This window comes from Notolepis coatsorum, assembly GCF_963971535.1.
Source record: "Notolepis coatsorum genome assembly, chromosome: 3".
In the NCBI taxonomy this organism is placed as follows: domain Eukaryota; kingdom Metazoa; phylum Chordata; class Actinopteri; order Aulopiformes; family Paralepididae; genus Notolepis; species Notolepis coatsorum.
Window position 1 is genome coordinate 194,493,890 of NC_140167.1, and position 20,480 is coordinate 194,514,369.

The 20,480-nt window shown below is 40.7% G+C and overlaps 3 protein-coding genes across 3 annotated transcripts; all 3 read left to right on the plus strand.

Moving 5' to 3' along the window:
• Nucleotides 1–1,117: 1,117 nt before the first annotated feature.
• LOC311224399 (trypsin-1-like) lies at nt 1,118–3,149 on the plus strand (the record flags this gene model as incomplete). The annotated part of the gene is made up of 6 exons (XM_084309365.1): nt 1,118–1,253; nt 2,016–2,166; nt 2,276–2,526; nt 2,630–2,766; nt 2,909–3,010; nt 3,102–3,149. 6 exons carry the CDS (start codon nt 1,118–1,120, stop codon nt 3,147–3,149), a joined length of 825 nt encoding a protein of 274 aa, XP_084165491.1.
• A 2,100-nt stretch (nt 3,150–5,249) lies between these two features.
• LOC311224866 (trypsin-1-like) lies at nt 5,250–7,281 on the plus strand (the record flags this gene model as incomplete). Its single annotated transcript, XM_084310000.1, has 6 exons — nt 5,250–5,385; nt 6,148–6,298; nt 6,408–6,658; nt 6,762–6,898; nt 7,041–7,142; nt 7,234–7,281. The coding sequence occupies 6 exons, from the start codon at nt 5,250–5,252 to the stop codon at nt 7,279–7,281; spliced, it is 825 nt and encodes a 274-aa protein (XP_084166126.1).
• A 4,007-nt stretch (nt 7,282–11,288) lies between these two features.
• LOC311224718 (trypsin-1-like) lies at nt 11,289–13,366 on the plus strand (the record flags this gene model as incomplete). Its single annotated transcript, XM_084309805.1, has 6 exons — nt 11,289–11,424; nt 12,186–12,336; nt 12,446–12,696; nt 12,800–12,936; nt 13,079–13,180; nt 13,319–13,366. The coding sequence occupies 6 exons, from the start codon at nt 11,289–11,291 to the stop codon at nt 13,364–13,366; spliced, it is 825 nt and encodes a 274-aa protein (XP_084165931.1).
• Nucleotides 13,367–20,480: the final 7,114 nt, after the last annotated feature.

The window sequence follows — 20,480 nt, forward strand, 5'->3', positions numbered from 1 at the left end:
GGCTTATTCTATGCTGTTCTGTCACTATTTATACAGTATGCATCAAACGCATATCTCTATTCATTGATCATCGGATTACATCCCTCTGGTGAGATCTATCAAAAACCCTTTTTGAGTTCATCCATGACATTGTCACAGATTGATATCATTTGAGGATACAGTGTTTATGAGGCATGTCTCTATCCAGTAAAAAAAATAGAACAGCTGCAACGGAACGACTGTATGGCTTTTAGCAGCATTGCTGATAATGCAATTTTGTTGTGTTCTTTTTATTTGATTCAAGTCAAACTTTGACTTTGGGTAAATAATACAGAAATGTATAACAGCTGTCCATTATTATGTTCTGACAATGAAGAACATTTTTCTTGTTTATTAGTAACTTTATTGGCACCTCTTTAGCTAACAAAACATTATGTTTAATGTTACATCAAAACTGTAAAGTGACCCAAATCCTAATAGTAAATTATACTGTAATATTAGCTACGCTCAACATGTTTACATTAATAATATTGAGATATCAGATATATTGTACAATAATAAACTCACTGATGTGTTGAAGCACAGGCCAACTTTGGGAATCATTTAAAGAATTTCATATTTAACGGTACACACCAACATTATGAGAAATGGGTATTATTATTGACCCAGACTTAAATGTTAACACTCCCGTCAAGTCAATTACAACATCAGGCTATTATCATTTAAAATATATAGCTAGAATTAGAAGTTACTAGTCCAAGACCTAGAAAAATGAATCAACACGTTCATTTCCAGTAGGATAAACTACTTCACAATATTGTTACTTGTGTATATATCATTCAATGGTTTACGCCCAAAATATATTTCTGACTTGCTTCGATCCTACTGTATGAACGCTCTATACTTCTTATGTCATCAGGGACTGGTCTGCCAAATGTTCCTAGGATTAAAAACAAAGCACGACAAAGCAGCATTGAGTTATTATGCTGCACATAGTTGGAATAAACGTCCAGAATATCATAGATTTGTGTATAAAATGTGCTACAGTATATAAATTAACTTGCCTTGCCTTGAGGCAATTCTAGTAATGAATCACCTAATGCTAGCATCTCAAATGTGATTGGCTGTCCACTGACCAATGAGGAGGGCTGGAGAACAGGTCAACCCTCCAGACTGTGGATATAAACCAGGGATCCAGGTGAGGTTCTCTCATCAACAGGATCATCCAGCAACCATGATGTCTCTGGTCTTCATTCTGCTCATCGGAGCTGCTTGTAAGCATGCCTTCCTTGTATTGTTTAGCTAGCCATTCACTGTGTACTGCTTTATGTAGTGCTACCAGAGCATCTGGCAGGGAAGGTTTTAGATTTGAAGGTCTTTCTTATTAATTACTAACTAGTTTTTATTTTTTATGGATATTTTTATCATAAAACTTCCATTTTTTCCATCGTCATGAGAAATTGACAGAGAGTCACTACATTGATGGAGCGTTAGATACTCTGTAGTATAGGAGCAGTAGCAGAGCTTTTAATTATTTTCAATAGCGTCTACATAGAATCAAGCTGCTGCATAGAGCTTGACTTGGGCCAGAAAGTTCAAGACAGACCCAAATCAACCCTGACCATAACTGAACATGATATTTGGATCTATTTATGTCTGAAACTGACCAAAAATATCTTCCCCGCCTCCTCTTTAAATTATATTTATTTTACAAAGATATTCGTCTACCAGACCTTACCAAAACCAGAGTAATTACTGTAAGTGAGAGATTTAGCATGGCCTAATGCAAACCCCCTTGGATCCAGTTGGGTTTGGACAAAATCATATAAACACAACTCTTCTGTGACAAATGTAAATCCTTCTAACATTGCTTTGCTCTTTATGGGGGGGACACATGAGGGAGACTGTGAGGAGAAGAAAACAGATTAACCAACGATGTCCCCCCACATGAGAACTACCCACATCCCTGAACATGAAAGATGTTTGTAGGTAGATAATAAAGAATGTAATGATTACTTCCCTGGATGTGTTTTCAGTCGCCACGGAGGATGACAAGATCGTTGGAGGGTATGAGTGCAAGCCCTACTCCCAGCCCCATCAGGTGTCTCTGAACTCTGGCTACCACTTCTGTGGTGGTTCTCTGGTCAACGAGAACTGGGTTGTGTCTGCTGCTCACTGCTACAAGTCGTAAGTACATTATAACTAATGTACCATGTATTGAACAGAAAATCATATATTTATTGGCACCACCGATAATCATCTGCATTTGTATCCACCCATTGTCTCCCTTCATCAGCCGTGTGGAGGTGCGTATGGGTGAGCACCACATCAGGGTTACCGAGGGCAACGAGCAGTTCATCTCCTCTTCCCGTGTCATCCGCCACCCCAACTACAGCTCCTACAACATTGACAATGACATCATGCTGATCAAGCTGAGCAAGCCTGCCACCCTCAATAAGTTTGTGAAGCCTGTGGCTCTGCCCACCAGCTGTGCCCCTGCTGGCACCATGTGCTTAGTCTCTGGCTGGGGCAACACCATGAGCTCCAGTGAGTAGCAACACCAACGTTGGGAACTGACAGATTTGCTAAATGTTCACCAGTGTATTTCCTCAGTAGTATTCAATGTCCCCTGTCCACTCTGTTTCATCAGTGGATGACGGTGACAAGCTGCAGTGCCTGAACATCCCCATCCTGTCTCATGAGGACTGTGACAACTCCTACCCTGGCCAGATCACCAACGCCATGTTCTGCGCTGGATACTTGGAGGGAGGCAAGGACTCTTGCCAGGTATGTACAGTAATTCCATAACATTATATCAGTTGTACAACATCCACCATCCATTGTTATGGTGTTATATTCAGCATGTTTAACTTTATTGAACTCTTGTAAGAATCCCGTCCATCTCCTTCTTCCTTTCCCCTTCTCTCAGGGTGACTCCGGTGGCCCTGTTGTGTGCGATGGTGAGCTGCAGGGTGTTGTGTCCTGGGGCTACGGATGTGCCGAGAGGGACTACCCTGGTGTCTACGCCAAGGTACGACTCATCATACTGTGTTGTATTTACTTATTTGATTTGAGATAACATTCCCCTCATTACATTCACTAACTCTGCTATTCCCCTTCAGGTCTGCCTCTTCAACGACTGGCTGGAGAGCACCATGGCCAGCTACTAAATGATCCCATTGGATTTCCAGTTCAATCACACAACTTAACATCATGTGTTGTTCATGTTTCATCTTTTGTACTGGTTATGCCTTGCCAAATAAAGCACTTGAAGTATTTAATTTGAGTCTATTCTATCTTTTTTTCTTCCTTAAAGATCAACATTAGCCTATATACTCACAGGTTATAGCATGCCATTTCCAGCTGTGGTGAATTGTGAACCTTCACAAGGTTTTAAAGTTATTAACTTGGCAGATATACTGGAAAGCCTGCTGAAGTGGTGAAACTGGCAGCCAAACACAGTATATCTATAAGGGAAATGCATTTTAAACATTGGTGTGATATATAAACTAATATCAAAGTAAGAATGACATGGCACCCACCATCAAAAATGGTGCTGTTTTCCTTTAATTACAGCTGGTCAAGTGGCCTGTCAATACGCCACCCCTCTGCTTGACTACAGATAACAAGATATATGCTGTCGTGGCCGGTTATGTCCCCCAAAAAACAGCCTGAATCCGCAAGGACACCTTTTGACCATGCCTCTAATCTGATCAGTGGTTTGGAAAACCAACTGGTCCAGGAGGAGTAGGAAAAACAAATGTGTTCATGAGAAATTTAAAGGGTGGTTATATACCGTTACGTCTTACAACGCTAGGAGACATTTCCAAACTTTATTTAAACTCGAACGGCAACTGAGGTTTCCCTTATTTACAGTCACGTTGTGTGTACATAAGGAATAAATATAAATAAAGCATATCAAATCACACAGGATATTATATCATAACAATGAGACATCAAGACTATAGGTAGACCAAAGCAAAGATGACAAATTAATTATAACACGTACAAGTTGATTTACAAAGGTTGGAGATCAAGGTCTTCAAAACTCTGCAACAGAGGGGAGAAACTCAAGCTTTAAGGACCGTTGAAGTTCATTCAGGCCACAGGCCTCCTTGGTATTGTTTGGTGCAAATCTGACAATGTTTCAACAGGCTTATTCTATGCTGTTCTGTCACTATTTATACAGTATGCATCAAACGCATATCTCTATTCATTGATCATCGGATTACATCCCTCTGGTGAGATCTATCAAAAACCCTTTTTGAGTTCATCCATGACATTGTCACAGATTGATATCATTTGAGGATACAGTGTTTATGAGGCATGTCTCTATCCAGTAAAAAAAATAGAACAGCTGCAACGGAACGACTGTATGGCTTTTAGCAGCATTGCTGATAATGCAATTTTGTTGTGTTCTTTTTATTTGATTCAAGTCAAACTTTGACTTTGGGTAAATAATACAGAAATGTATAACAGCTGTCCATTATTATGTTCTGACAATGAAGAACATTTTTCTTGTTTATTAGTAACTTTATTGGCACCTCTTTAGCTAACAAAACATTATGTTTAATGTTACATCAAAACTGTAAAGTGACCCAAATCCTAATAGTAAATTATACTGTAATATTAGCTACGCTCAACATGTTTACATTAATAATATTGAGATATCAGATATATTGTACAATAATAAACTCACTGATGTGTTGAAGCACAGGCCAACTTTGGGAATCATTTAAAGAATTTCATATTTAACGGTACACACCAACATTATGAGAAATGGGTATTATTATTGACCCAGACTTAAATGTTAACACTCCCGTCAAGTCAATTACAACATCAGGCTATTATCATTTAAAATATATAGCTAGAATTAGAAGTTACTAGTCCAAGACCTAGAAAAATGAATCAACACGTTCATTTCCAGTAGGATAAACTACTTCACAATATTGTTACTTGTGTATATATCATTCAATGGTTTACGCCCAAAATATATTTCTGACTTGCTTCGATCCTACTGTATGAACGCTCTATACTTCTTATGTCATCAGGGACTGGTCTGCCAAATGTTCCTAGGATTAAAAACAAAGCACGACAAAGCAGCATTGAGTTATTATGCTGCACATAGTTGGAATAAACGTCCAGAATATCATAGATTTGTGTATGAAATGTGCTACAGTATATAAATTAACTTGCCTTGCCTTGAGGCAATTCTAGTAATGAATCACCTAATGCTAGCATCTCAAATGTGATTGGCTGTCCACTGACCAATGAGGAGGGCTGGAGAACAGGTCAACCCTCCAGACTGTGGATATAAACCAGGGATCCAGGTGAGGTTCTCTCATCAACAGGATCATCCAGCAACCATGATGTCTCTGGTCTTCATTCTGCTCATCGGAGCTGCTTGTAAGCATGCCTTCCTTGTATTGTTTAGCTAGCCATTCACTGTGTACTGCTTTATGTAGTACTACCAGAGCATCTGGCAGGGAAGGTTTTAGATTTGAAGGTCTTTCTTATTAATTACTAACTAGTTTTTATTTGTTATGGATATTTTTATCATAAAACTTCCATTTTTTCCATCGTCATGAGAAATTGACAGAGAGTCACTACATTGATGGAGCGTTAGATACTCTGTAGTATAGGAGCAGTAGCAGAGCTTTTAATTATTTTCAATAGCGTCTACATAGAATCAAGCTGCTGCATAGAGCTTGACTTGGGCCAGAAAGTTCAAGACAGACCCAAATCAACCCTGACCATAACTGAACATGATATTTGGATCTATTTATGTCTGAAACTGACCAAAAATATCTTCCCCGCCTCCTCTTTAAATTATATTTATTTTACAAAGATATTCGTCTACCAGACCTTACCAAAACCAGAGTAATTACTGTAAGTGAGAGATTTAGCATGGCCCAATGCAAACCCCCTTGGATCCAGTTGGGTTTGGACAAAATCATATAAACACAACTCTTCTGTGACAAATGTAAATCCTTCTAACATTGCTTTGCTCTTTATGGGGGGGACACATGAGGGAGACTGTGAGGAGAAGAAAACAGATTAACCAACGATGTCCCCCCACATGAGAACTACCCACATCCCTGAACATGAAAGATGTTTGTAGGTAGATAATAAAGAATGTAATGATTACTTCCCTGGATGTGTTTTCAGTCGCCACGGAGGATGACAAGATCGTTGGAGGGTATGAGTGCAAGCCCTACTCCCAGCCCCATCAGGTGTCTCTGAACTCTGGCTACCACTTCTGTGGTGGTTCTCTGGTCAACGAGAACTGGGTTGTGTCTGCTGCTCACTGCTACAAGTCGTAAGTACCTTATAACTAATGTACCATGTATTGAACAGAAAATCATATATTTATTGGCACCACCGATAATCATCTGCATTTGTATCCACCCATTGTCTCCCTTCATCAGCCGTGTGGAGGTGCGTATGGGTGAGCACCACATCAGGGTTACCGAGGGCAACGAGCAGTTCATCTCCTCTTCCCGTGTCATCCGCCACCCCAACTACAGCTCCTACAACATTGATAATGACATCATGCTGATCAAGCTGAGCAAGCCTGCCACCCTCAATAAGTTTGTGAAGCCTGTGGCTCTGCCCACCAGCTGTGCCCCTGCTGGCACCATGTGCTTAGTCTCTGGCTGGGGCAACACCATGAGCTCCAGTGAGTAGCAACACCAACGTTGGGAACTGACAGATTTGCTAAATGTTCACCAGTGTATTTCCTCAGTAGTATTAAATGTCCCCTGTCCATTCTGTTTCATCAGTGGATGACGGTGACAAGCTGCAGTGCCTGAACATCCCCATCCTGTCTCATGAGGACTGTGACAACTCCTACCCTGGCCAGATCACCAACGCCATGTTCTGCGCTGGATACTTGGAGGGAGGCAAGGACTCTTGCCAGGTATGTACAGTAATTCCATAACATTATATCAGTTGTACAACATCCACCATCCATTGTTATGGTGTTATATTCAGCATGTTTAACTTTATTGAACTCTTGTAAGAATCCCGTCCATCTCCTTCTTCCTTTCCCCTTCTCTCAGGGTGACTCCGGTGGCCCTGTTGTGTGCGATGGTGAGCTGCAGGGTGTTGTGTCCTGGGGCTACGGATGTGCCGAGAGGGACTACCCTGGTGTCTACGCCAAGGTACGACTCATCATACTGTGTTGTATTTACTTATTTGATTTGAGATAACATTCCCCTCATTACATTCACTAACTCTGCTATTCCCCTTCAGGTCTGCCTCTTCAACGACTGGCTGGAGAGCACCATGGCCAGCTACTAAATGATCCCATTGGATTTCCAGTTCAATCACACAACTTAACATCATGTGTTGTTCATGTTTCATCTTTTGTACTGGTTATGCCTTGCCAAATAAAGCACTTGAAGTATTTAATTTGAGTCTATTCTATCTTTTTTTCTTCCTTAAAGATCAACATTAGCCTATATACTCACAGGTTATAGCATGCCATTTCCAGCTGTGGTGAATTGTGAACCTTCACAAGGTTTTAAAGTTATTAACTTGGCAGATATACTGGAAAGCCTGCTGAAGTGGTGAAACTGGCAGCCAAACACAGTATATCTATAAGGGAAATGCATTTTAAACATTGGTGTGATATATAAACTAATATCAAAGTAAGAATGACATGGCACCCACCATCAAAAATGGTGCTGTTTTCCTTTAATTACAGCTGGTCAAGTGGCCTGTCAATACGCCACCCCTCTGCTTGACTACAGATAACAAGATATATGCTGTTGTGGCCGGTTATGTCCCCCAAAAAACAGCCTGAATCCGCAAGGACACCTTTTGACCATGCCTCTAATCTGATCAGTGGTTTGGAAAACCAACTGGTCCAGGAGGAGTAGGAAAAACAAATGTGTTCATGAGAAATTTAAAGGGTGGTTATATACCGTTACGTCTTACAACGCTAGGAGACATTTCCAAACTTTATTTAAACTCGAACGGCAACTGAGGTTTCCCTTATTTACAGTCACGTTGTGTGTACATAATGAATACATATAAATAAAGCATATCAAATCACACAGGATATTATATCATAACAATGAGACATCAAGACTATAGGTAGACCAAAGCAAAGATGACAAATTAATTATAACACGTACAAGTTGATTTACAAAGGTTGGAGATCAAGGTCTTCAAAACTCTGCAACAGAGGGGAGAAACTCAAGCTTTAAGGACCGTTGAAGTTCATTCAGGCCACAGGCCTCCTTGGTATTGTTTGGTGCAAATCTGACAATGTTTCAACAGGCTTATTCTATGCTGTTCTGTCACTATTTATACAGTATGCATCAAACGCATATCTCTATTCATTGATCATCGGATTACATCCCTCTGGTGAGATCTATCAAAAACCCTTTTTGAGTTCATCCATGACATTGTCACAGATTGATATCATTTGAGGATACAGTGTTTATGAGGCATGTCTCTATCCAGTAAAAAAAATAGAACAGCTGCAACGGAACGACTGTATGGCTTTTAGCAGCATTGCTGATAATGCAATTTTGTTGTGTTCTTTTTATTTGATTCAAGTCAAACTTTGACTTTGGGTAAATAATACAGAAATGTATAACAGCTGTCCATTATTATGTTCTGACAATGAAGAACATTTTTCTTGTTTATTAGTAACTTTATTGGCACCTCTTTAGCTAACAAAACATTATGTTTAATGTTACATCAAAACTGTAAAGTGACCCAAATCCTAATAGTAAATTATACTGTAATATTAGCTACGCTCAACATGTTTACATTAATAATATTGAGATATCAGATATATTGTACAATAATAAACTCACTGATGTGTTGAAGCACAGGCCAACTTTGGGAATCATTTAAAGAATTTCATATTTAACGGTACACACCAACATTATGAGAAATGGGTATTATTATTGACCCAGACTTAAATGTTAACACTCCCGTCAAGTCAATTACAACATCAGGCTATTATCATTTAAAATATATAGCTAGAATTAGAAGTTACTAGTCCAAGACCTAGAAAAATGAATCAACACGTTCATTTCCAGTAGGATAAACTACTTCACAATATTGTTACTTGTGTATACAGGGCCGCCTCAGGGGGTGTGCGAGCAGTGCGGTCGCACAGGGCCTCGCGGGAAGGGGGGCCTCGCAAAAAAAAAATAAAAAAAAAATAAAAAAAAATTTTTTTTTATTTTTTTTTTTATTATTTTTTATTATTTTTTTTAATTTTTTTTTAATTTTTTTGCGAGGCCCCCCTTCCCGCGAGGCCCTTTTTCATCACAGACCTAAAATCTAGTTTTGCTTATATGCTTATATATTTCACATTAGACACGTTTGTAGAATGTGTCTGACTTCCTGGCTCTGCAGACTGCAGTTTTCCGGTTTCTGCGGATTTGCTGCTCTACAGATTTTAGGATAGTGTTTCCGGCCCGTCCGCCGACCGCCGTAATACCAAATAGAAGAAGAAGACACACGAGGTAGATAATTCAGCGCTATTCAGAAGAGCGAGGCGAGTGGATGTCTTTTCAAAAGAAGGAGAAGAGAACTTGTGAGCAGATAAATCTGTTAGGCAGCAATATGCCGAAAGGTGTCCAGTCTGCCGGAAAGTACTCGAAGAAGAAGAAGAAGAAGAATTACACCGTGGGCCAAGTCTCCTTCCAACTTCACCATTGGCGCCGGCCGCGCCGCATTCATTGATACTGCGTTATGTGAGTCAACCTATGATTAAATACCCGCCGTGGACCTGTCCTGACCTATCTATCTTTCTCTCTTTCTGGAGCCAAACTGGTCGACAAGCTAATATATAGTACTACTAGTAGCTAACTGTGTGTGCCTGCTGAGAGCACCTGGCTGTATGTAGACAGTAGCCGCATAGCTTGTTAGCTGTTAGCTAACGCAGAAGCAAGCTATGCGGCTACTACATGCAGCCAGGTGCCTGATTGAGCTAACTGTTAGCCAGTTAGCTGTTTAGCGTCAGCTGGGAACGTTCGTTTGATGCTATCAGTTAGCCTTGAGAATAGCAGGCCCTGGCACTCTGACTACGACATCATCTTTGACAGAAGATGTAGTCGGGCCTGCACCATGACAAGGCTCTGGCCATAGCTTTGTCCCGACAGCGAGAGGCCTTTCGTCAACGTGGAGACCTGTGTTCCTCGTGCAGGTAAAATGTCATGACATTACCCCACTCTTCCTTCCTTCCCCTCCCGAATGTTTTGTTAATAACGATGTTTTTTTCCAGGCAAAACATATGCTACTTCACAACATTTGGAGATACGACATGTGCTGTGTGTGAATGGTCGTTTGTGTAGCTTGGGTAGCGTTGGGCCGTTGGCCAAAGCTGTGTGTCACGTGGCCTGGTGTCACAGTACCTGGCTAGCCTATTTAGCTGATGTCGGCCATTGGCTCCTTGCTGCTTTGGTTTCTCTGGTATAGACGCTCTTCTTGTTGGATTGTTGATCTTTGTCCTTTTGAATCTCTCATACATGCTATAGTCTCTCTCTAACACACACACACATGACAAACACACATGTTCTCTCTCTCTCTCTCTCTCTCTTTCTAACACACACAGTCTGCCTATGGCGGCCTTTCTCGATGGCTAGGCTGTGCTCAAGGATCTTCAGTCACAGTGCTCAGGTATTCTGCCACTGTGTACTCTCTGTTTAGGGCCAAATAGCATTTCAATTTCTTTCCAATGTGTCTCTCTCTCTCTCTCTCTCTCTCTCTGTACACTGTATATTGACTGTAGAACGGGAGCTCTCTCTCGCTCTCTCTTTTGCTATATGTTGACTGTATCATGCCCCGCCTCGGGCAGCGCTATTATTTAAGAATATGTTGACTGTATAAAAAAAAAATATATATATATATATATATATATATATATAATTTTTTTTTTTTTTTTTTTTACCTTTTGGGGGGGGGGGGGGGGGGGGGGGGCTCGCGTTAAATCTCGCACAGGGCCTCGCATTTCTCCCAGGCGGCCCTGTGTGTATATATCATTCAATGGTTTACGCCCAAAATATATTTCTGACTTGCTTCGATCCTACTGTATGAACGCTCTATACTTCTTAGGTCATCAGGGACTGGTCTGCCAAATGTTCCTAGGATTAAAAACAAAGCACGACAAAGCAGCATTGAGTTATTATGCTGCACATAGTTGGAATAAACGTCCAGAATATCATAGATTTGTGTATGAAATGTGCTACAGTATATAAATTAACTTGCCTTGCCTTGAGGCAATTCTAGTAATGAATCACCTAATGCTAGCATCTCAAATGTGATTGGCTGTCCACTGACCAATGAGGAGGGCTGGAGAACAGGTCAACCCTCCAGACTGTGGATATAAACCAGGGATCCAGGTGAGGTTCTCTCATCAACAGGATCATCCAGCAACCATGATGTCTCTGGTCTTCATTCTGCTCATCGGAGCTGCTTGTAAGCATGCCTTCCTTGTATTGTTTAGCTAGCCATTCACTGTGTACTGCTTTATGTAGTGCTACCAGAGAATCTGGCAGGGAAGGTTTTAGATTTGAAGGTCTTTCTTATTAATTACTAACTAGTTTTTATTTTTTATGGATATTTTTATCATAAAAATTCCATTTTTTCCATCGTCATGAGAAATTGACAGAGAGTCACTACATTGATGGAGCGTTAGATACTCTGTAGTATAGGAGCAGTAGCAGAGCTTTTAATTATTTTCAATAGCGTCTACATAGAATCAAGCTGCTGCATAGAGCTTGACTTGGGCCAGAAAGTTCAAGACAGACCCAAATCAACCCTGACCATAACTGAACATGATATTTGGATCTATTTATGTCTGAAACTGACCAAAAATATCTTCCCCGCCTCCTCTTTAAATTATATTTATTTTACAAAGATATTCGTCTACCAGACCTTACCAAAACCAGAGTAATTACTGTAAGTGAGAGATTTAGCATGGCCCAATGCAAACCCCCTTGGATCCAGTTGGGTTTGGACAAAATCATATAAACACAACTCTTCTGTGACAAATGTAAATCCTTCTAACATTGCTTTGCTCTTTATGGGGGGGACACATGAGGGAGACTGTGAGGAGAAGAAAACAGATTAACCAACGATGTCCCCCACATGAGAACTACCCACATCCCTGAACATGAAAGATGTTTGTAGGTAGATAATAAAGAATGTAATGATTACTTCCCTGGATGTGTTTTCAGTCGCCACGGAGGATGACAAGATCGTTGGAGGGTATGAGTGCAAGCCCTACTCCCAGCCCCATCAGGTGTCTCTGAACTCTGGCTACCACTTCTGTGGTGGTTCTCTGGTCAACGAGAACTGGGTTGTGTCTGCTGCTCACTGCTACAAGTCGTAAGTACCTTATAACTAATGTACCATGTATTGAACAGAAAATCATATATTTATTGGCACCACCAATAATCATCTGCATTTGTATCCACCCATTGTCTCCCTTCATCAGCCGTGTGGAGGTGCGTATGGGTGAGCACCACATCAGGGTTACCGAGGGCAACGAGCAGTTCATCTCCTCTTCCCGTGTCATCCGCCACCCCAACTACAGCTCCTACAACATTGATAATGACATCATGCTGATCAAGCTGAGCAAGCCTGCCACCCTCAATAAGTTTGTGAAGCCTGTGGCTCTGCCCACCAGCTGTGCCCCTGCTGGCACCATGTGCTTAGTCTCTGGCTGGGGCAACACCATGAGCTCCAGTGAGTAGCAACACCAACGTTGGGAACTGACAGATTTGCTAAATGTTCACCAGTGTATTTCCTCAGTAGTATTCAATGTCCCCTGTCCACTCTGTTTCATCAGTGGATGACGGTGACAAGCTGCAGTGCCTGAACATCCCCATCCTGTCTCATGAGGACTGTGACAACTCCTACCCTGGCCAGATCACCAACGCCATGTTCTGCGCTGGATACTTGGAGGGAGGCAAGGACTCTTGCCAGGTATGTACAGTAATTCCATAACATTATATCAGTTGTACAACATTCACCATCCATTGTTATGGTGTTATATTCAGCATGTTGAACTTTATTGAACTCTTGTAAGAATCCCATCCATCTCCTTCTTCCTTTCCCCTTCTCTCAGGGTGACTCCGGTGGCCCTGTTGTGTGCGATGGTGAGCTGCAGGGTGTTGTGTCCTGGGGCTACGGATGTGCCGAGAGGGACTACCCTGGTGTCTACGCCAAGGTACGACTCTTTTTATTTGGCCTACCACATTGCTCACACAGAACAAACAAGGAGATATTCCATAATGTGTGTGTCCATAGTTACCGCTTTCTTGTGTCTTGCGAACTGCTGCTAACATCTTCCTGTTTCTATTGTCAGGTGTGCCTGTTCAACGACTGGCTGGAGAGCACCATGGCCAGCTACTAAGTCTGATGCTTCGTCCACCAATCCTACCTCTACCGTTTACCTCCACTACGGCCATATGATTTTCAAATCTCTATGCAATCCATTTTCAACCTTCTACAGTATGTTAAAGATGAAGAATCAATAAAGTCTTGCATTAATGATAACTTTGTGTTTTTGCACTGTATTATTTCATTCATGAGTGTGAATCCTCATTTCAAAGGATTGAAAAAAAAAAACGCATTGCATTTGTCAGGCTGGATGACATAGTATCGGATGTCATCTGGACAAAAACTGGAGCCCCCCAGGGAACAGGCATTATTTGGCATTATTTGCACTCACTGCTCATATAAACGTATCACAGTTGATTGTGGGCGGGCAGATCAGAATTGTCACAGATCCGCTAAATTCAGAATGGCTTGGTTTAGTGGGGGAGGATCTTGTCTCAGCTGAACTGGAGGAATGCGCCAAAATGAGAATTTGAGACCTAGACATTGTTGGTACAACCCCACATTGCTAGAAAACAATACTAAACACTGGAAAAGGCCATTTATAAGATAGTTCCCCTTTAACATTCATAGATATTCATAAATACTTCATCATTCTCTATTCATCCTGTCCGTTACATGAAAGGTACAGTTTCCATTTACTTTATTAGGAATTCATCAGTACATTTATCTCTTACACAGTAGTGGCAAACTCTCTGACTTTAAACTTGTTTTAAACATACGTTTTGTTTAGAGCCATACTCTAACACAGGAGTTTTCAAATATTTTGTCACAAGCAAACATTATACTGTACTGTCTATCTATCTATCTATCTATCTATCTATCTATCTATCTATCTATCTATCTATCTATCTATCTATCTATCTATCTATCTATCTATCTATCTATCTATCTATCTATCTATCTATCTATCTATCTATCTATCTATCTATCTATCTATCTATCTATCTATCTACCTACCTACCTACCTACCTACCTACCTACCTACCTACCTACCTACCTACCTACCTACCTACCTACCTACCTACCTACCTACCTACCTACCTACCTACCTACCAGTTGGAAACAAGGCGGACAGTCATAAAATTAGCAACCAATCAATCAATCAATTCAATAGTCCACGCTCACTTACTGTAAAACAGCGCACCTCCCAGCTGCTTCTATAGAAAGTAGGTAAAAAAGAAATTTTTTAAAAGAAAGAAAATTGCAATTAATCAATCAATCAATCAATTTGCACGGTTTTTATTTTGTTCCACAATGACTCATGACCCATCAATTACATCATCCAACATTGTTTAAGCAACTAAGACATTCGCCGTGACAGAATCGTTTTTCATTTAGTCTTTATGACCCTATCACCATTATCCTTTCGTAATGTTTCCTGTCCGGCTTGTCCACCATCTTGCTTCCATTCCTAAAACCACGAACGCGCATTGATAGTAATTCGGTTGTGGGCGGGTCCTGGGACCAAGAGCGTTGGGTTATGAAAAATACCCAGACAGGGTTGTCCTCTTAGTCCCGGACTATTTGCTCTATCCCTAGAGCCTTTGGCACAGTACATAAGACAATCCCAGTCCATAGAGCTGATCTCAATTAAGGGCACACAGCATCATATTAGCTTCAGATGTCCTTTACACTTATAGTGATTTATCGACCACCTTCCTCCAATATTAGCTTTTATGATAAATTTAAGAATGTACTAAGTCAATGTGATTTTAAGAGAGAGGTCATTATAATGGGTGACTTGAACTTGAACTGGGAGGACAAGGCAACAAGGAAGAAGCTCAAGCAAATTACTGACAGTTTTAACTTAACTCAAATGGTTAAAGGCCCAACGCAAATAACAAACAGCACCAGCACTCAGATTGACTTAATATTCACTAATAGACCCGAAAGAATTACAAAAACACACAATATGATAACAGGGCTGTCAGACCATAATATGGTGCTGATATCAAGAAAACTAACAGGCAAGCGGTTCAATACAAATGCTGGGAAAAGTGAATCCTTTGGCATTCCAAAACACAAGCAAGAGAAGTTTAGATTAGCCATACAAAACTTAAACTGGAACGATCTACTGCTTGAAAGTGACCTAGAGACAACTAGTCAAGTTTTTACGGAAAAATTGCAATCTACAATCAATACATTTTCAATTAGGATAAAACGCAAAAATAAGAAACAGACTCTCCCCTGGGCGAACGATTTGGTCAAGAAACTAATGAAGGAACGGGACATTGCTTTAAAAATGGCCACAAAATCAAAGCTGTCTCACGATAGACAAAGATTTGTAATGTTGAGAAACAAAACAACAAGGGAACTGAGAAAAGCAAAAGCAGATTTCTTCATCTCAATTATTGAAAATGCCCACGGTAACTCAAAGGTTATATGGAGTCAGATCAAGAAATTAACTGGTCAAAACAAAGCTGCAATTAAGCCAATTGAACTGAAGGTCAATGACAAAACTTTACAGGATCCATCAGATGTAGCACCGGCCCTCAATCAGTATTTTGTAGAGTCTGTGGCCGCAATAGCCCAAAGCTTCGCAGTTCAGGACAGTAGTCCTGATCTGCCATCTACTGTAAATATTTATGAACCAGCAGTCATACCAAAATCATCCCTCAAATCCTCAAGAGCTAAGGATATATATGGCATGGACACACTCATGCTGAAAGAGATAAACTCCTCTATAGTGAAGTCACTGACCCATATAATCAATATGGGTTTCAATCAAGGAAGTTTTCCTAACCCATGGAAGCCTGCAGTTGTGGTCCCTTTATTTAAAAGTGGTGACCCTCTCATGACATCCAATTACAGACCCATCAGTATTCTACCCATAGTGTCCAAGGTGTTTGAAAAACTGATTGCCAAACAGGTCACTGATCATCTCAATAACAGCTCCTTCCTACTGCACCCAATGCAATTTGGATTCAGGGCTAACCATTCAACAGAAACAGCAACATGCTTCTTTTTAGAGACAGTCAATGCTTCAATGGACAGGGGTGGGGTTGTGGGGGCTGTGTTCCTTGATCTAAGGAAAGCTTTTGACACTGTTAACCATACTATTCTACTCCAAAAGCTGGTTAATTTCAACTTCTCCATAGAGTTCCTCAACCTCTTCAAATCATACCTCTCATTCCGTTCCCAACTTGTCAAAATTGAAAATCATAAATCTACTGCCATCTGTATGTCAACTGGTGTCCCGCAGGGCTCTGTCTTGGGTCCAATCCTGTTCAGCATGTACATTAACGATTTGCCTTCTGTGTGTGGCCAATGTGATGTACTGATGTATGCTGATGATACAGTGATCTTTACACACGGTAAAACCACAGAAGAGGTTGCAACAAAATTGTCTAATGTCATGGTGAATGTCACATCCTGGCTTAAGAACAGCTGTTTACAATTGAATGTCTCTAAGACTGTCTGTATGTTCTTCTCCAAGGGCCACAGAGAAGTTGCAGAGCAGGATATCTTCATCTCCGGTCAGAAATTACAGGTCGTATCAGAATATAAGTATTTAGGATTACACATAGACCCAAACCTTAGCTTCAAAAATCACATAAAAAAGTCTGCAATAAGGTAAAGTTCAGCCTATCAAACTTCAGGTACATAAGAAACTTCCTTTCAACAGAGGCAGCAAAGCTATATTTTCATTCAATGGTTCTTTCCCACATCACATACTGTTTGATAACCACTTCAATCACTTTACAAACAAGCAATACAAATTCTAGACAAGAAACCATTCAGGTACCATCATTGTCACATTCTAAACAAATATAATCTACTCAGTTGGGAAAACCTGACCCTATATCAAAACGTCTGTCTAGTTTTTAAAATAAAGTGTGGATTGGCTCCTCCTCCTTTGTCCGGTTTAATCAACCTCAAGTCTGCCTCAACCAGGAACACTAGAGGTGCGGCAAGGGGGGACTGTACAATCCCTTTCAAAAAAAGTGTATTTGGCCAGGCCGTCTTCTCATACAGAGCATCCCACCAATGGAACTCAATTCCTCAAACAATTAGAGTGTCCACATCATACCATTCATTCAAGTGCAGGGTTAGGGAATGGCTCATTGATAACCAGAACTGTCAACACTGAGGTGTCTGTATGTGTATATGTGTGTGTGGATATGGATATGGTGCGTCTGTCTATGTCTGGGTCTCTTAATATGTCATGATGTGCTCTGTCCTTGTGTCCATGACTGTATTGTGACCTGTATCCCTACTATGTCTATGTGCTTTTGTTGTGTTTTTATTCTAATGTATTTATCTTGATTTTATTCTGTTTTTATTGCTAACCCTTTTTTTACACAGGATTTTTGCCTGTACCTTCTGGCAGGGGGACTACCAATGGAAATTAGCCTTTTGGCTAAAATTGGGTGCATTTACATTTGTAAAATGTTTTATTAATGTACACTGTCCCCCTTGAACAAATAAAGTAAACCTAACCTAACCTAGCTTATATGCGGACGATGTAATATTGTTCATGCAAAACCCTACCACCTCCTACCTCATCTTCTCAAAGTAATAGATGATTTTGGCAATCTATCGGGATTTAAGATAAACTGGCCAAAATCGGCCTTCCTTCCACTCAATGTGACTGCGAAAGCCACCACCCTCCCAACAAATATACCAATGGTAGAACACTTTAGATGTCTTGGAGTTGAAATATTCCCCACTATATGCCAAACGGTGAAGTATAATTATTCCGGATTCCTAGATAGGATCACAAATGACTTCGGCAGGTGGTCAAAACAAAAAAACTCATTGCAGGCCCGAGCATCAATAGTTAAGATGGATGTTTTACCCAGAATTAACTTCTTCAGCTCGATGTTGCCGTTACCCCCCCCCCCCCCCCCCCCCCCTGTTGGTTACTGGCAAAAATTACACTCCGCTGCATATAAATTTATTTGGAACAACAAACCTCCACGAATAAAAAGATCCACTGCACAGAGAAATAAAGCCGACGGGGGTTTAGCATTTTCAGACTTCAACTATTATTTTAAAGTGTTCTCTTTAAGACCACTGATCACCTGGTTTGATTCTCAAGCATCTGTATCCTGGAGACCATTAGAGGAGAACATAGTGGCACCACATAGACTGCAAGATATAGTGTACACCAACTTATTAATTAAGCAATGCAACTCGAGATTTGGCCCTCTTATTACACATGTGATCCGGATATGGCGTGACACACAGAAAAAGTGTACTAACCACCATAAATGGCATAGTCATTCTCCCCTATTTAATAACAATTTACTCCTTATTGCACAACAACCTCAGATTTCCTAGATGGGAAAAGAAGGGCATATGGGGGATATCTTCGATGACCATGGTTTCTGCAGCTATAAAGATATATCTAACAAATTTAACCTCACCAGCTCCACTAATTTTTTCGATCTACAATTAAGAGCAGCTTTAAAGGCTCACGGAGTCCCATTAAAGATTCCACTTGAGCACCACAGATATCACAAATTCTTTTATGAAAAGGAGACATCGAGAGGTTTCGTCTCTGACTTTTATCGTCACTTACTTACGTCCTCATATGATGTCCTTCCCCTAGACTTGGTTTGGAGGAAGGATATCCCAAACTTGGAAGTAGATTTTGATTGGGATGAAGTCTGGGCAAACGTTCGGCTATCATCACGTAACCCGGATCACCAACAGATTAACCTTAATTTTGTTCACGGAATTTACCTGACTCCTAGACGTTTGCACCTAATGGGGCTCAGACAAGACCCTCGATGCTCCTTATGTTTAAACGGTGCTCTTGGTACATTTATGCATATGTATTGGGAATGCCCTCCTGTTAAGATATTCTGGGAAAAAATAACCACTCAATTATCAGAATTTCTATCTCTGACCATACCTATACTGCCTTCTGTATTGTTGTTGAATGATGTTTCTCAGTTATCAACGTCCTCTGTACATGTAAAAAGACTAATTTTGTCCGGTCTTACGGCTGCCAAAAAGTTGATAGCGTCACGCTGGATTCAACCAGATAAAATGTGCCGGAAGGTGTGGGTTCTTACCTATCTTGATGTGATTTATCTAAAGATATCTACTGCACAAATTTTAGGTGTTAATGAAGCCAGCATAGCAATCTGGTTAGCTGTGGTGGAGAAAATAAAGGGAAGCATATGAACTTGAAATTTCTGATGTTAAATGGAATAGTGGATGTATAGTCCAAGAGGGGGTCCTGAGGGGTGGAGGGGGAGGGAAGGGGAAGGAAAGAGCGAGGAAGAGCGAGCAAGAGCATATGTATTGTATTGTATTGTATTTATTATTTGTATGTATTTTAATCTACATTTATTTTGATTTAATTACTGGACTGTCATTATTGTTATTATTATTTCTGTCATTGTCCTGTGATTTATCATTGATTTTTACTGTTACTGTATTGTTTGTCTAGTTTTATGTTAAAAAAGGGAAAATAAAAAACATTTGTTAAAAAGATTTAAAATAAAAATACCCACGTGTAAGTTGACTGTTTCAGCCAATCAGAATCGAGAAATTTGCATGCCGTTGTATAAACAGATATACAGTACTGTTACATCCAGACATTTATGACATACAAGATATACAAATATACAGTACTGTTTAAGAGACAGAGTTTCTAAAAGAGAGCAGTGTGCGAACCATACCATGATTTTCGGGGGAGCTCCCGGGGGGGGGGGGGGGGGGGGGGGGGGGTGGGAGGCAAAAAAAATTAAAAAAGCTCAGAACGTTTTCCTGGGTCTTGCGACTGCCGCGGCTCCGCCACAGTCGCCACTTCCTCGATGTTGGTTGATTGATCGGTCGAAAAAAGTGACCTTGATGAGCGCGCCCCTCTCCTCTCTGAACTAGTTTAGTAGGGAGCACTCCGCCCAAAAACGCGAGGCACGGCGCTGGGTTAAGGAGCGCGCCGGTCGCGTCTGTAGCATAGAAAGTCTTCAAATCCTTCAATAGGTTTTGTGATCTGCACGGCCTCAGCCAACTAATCACCCAACCCACAAGGATATGTGAATCAACTCAGACTACCATTGACCTCATACTGACCTCTGACAAGTCCAAGATCTCCAATAAAGGGGTTATAGCATGCGGGTTAAGTGATCATTATATGATATTCTGTACCCGCAAAAAGCTAAAACTAAAGG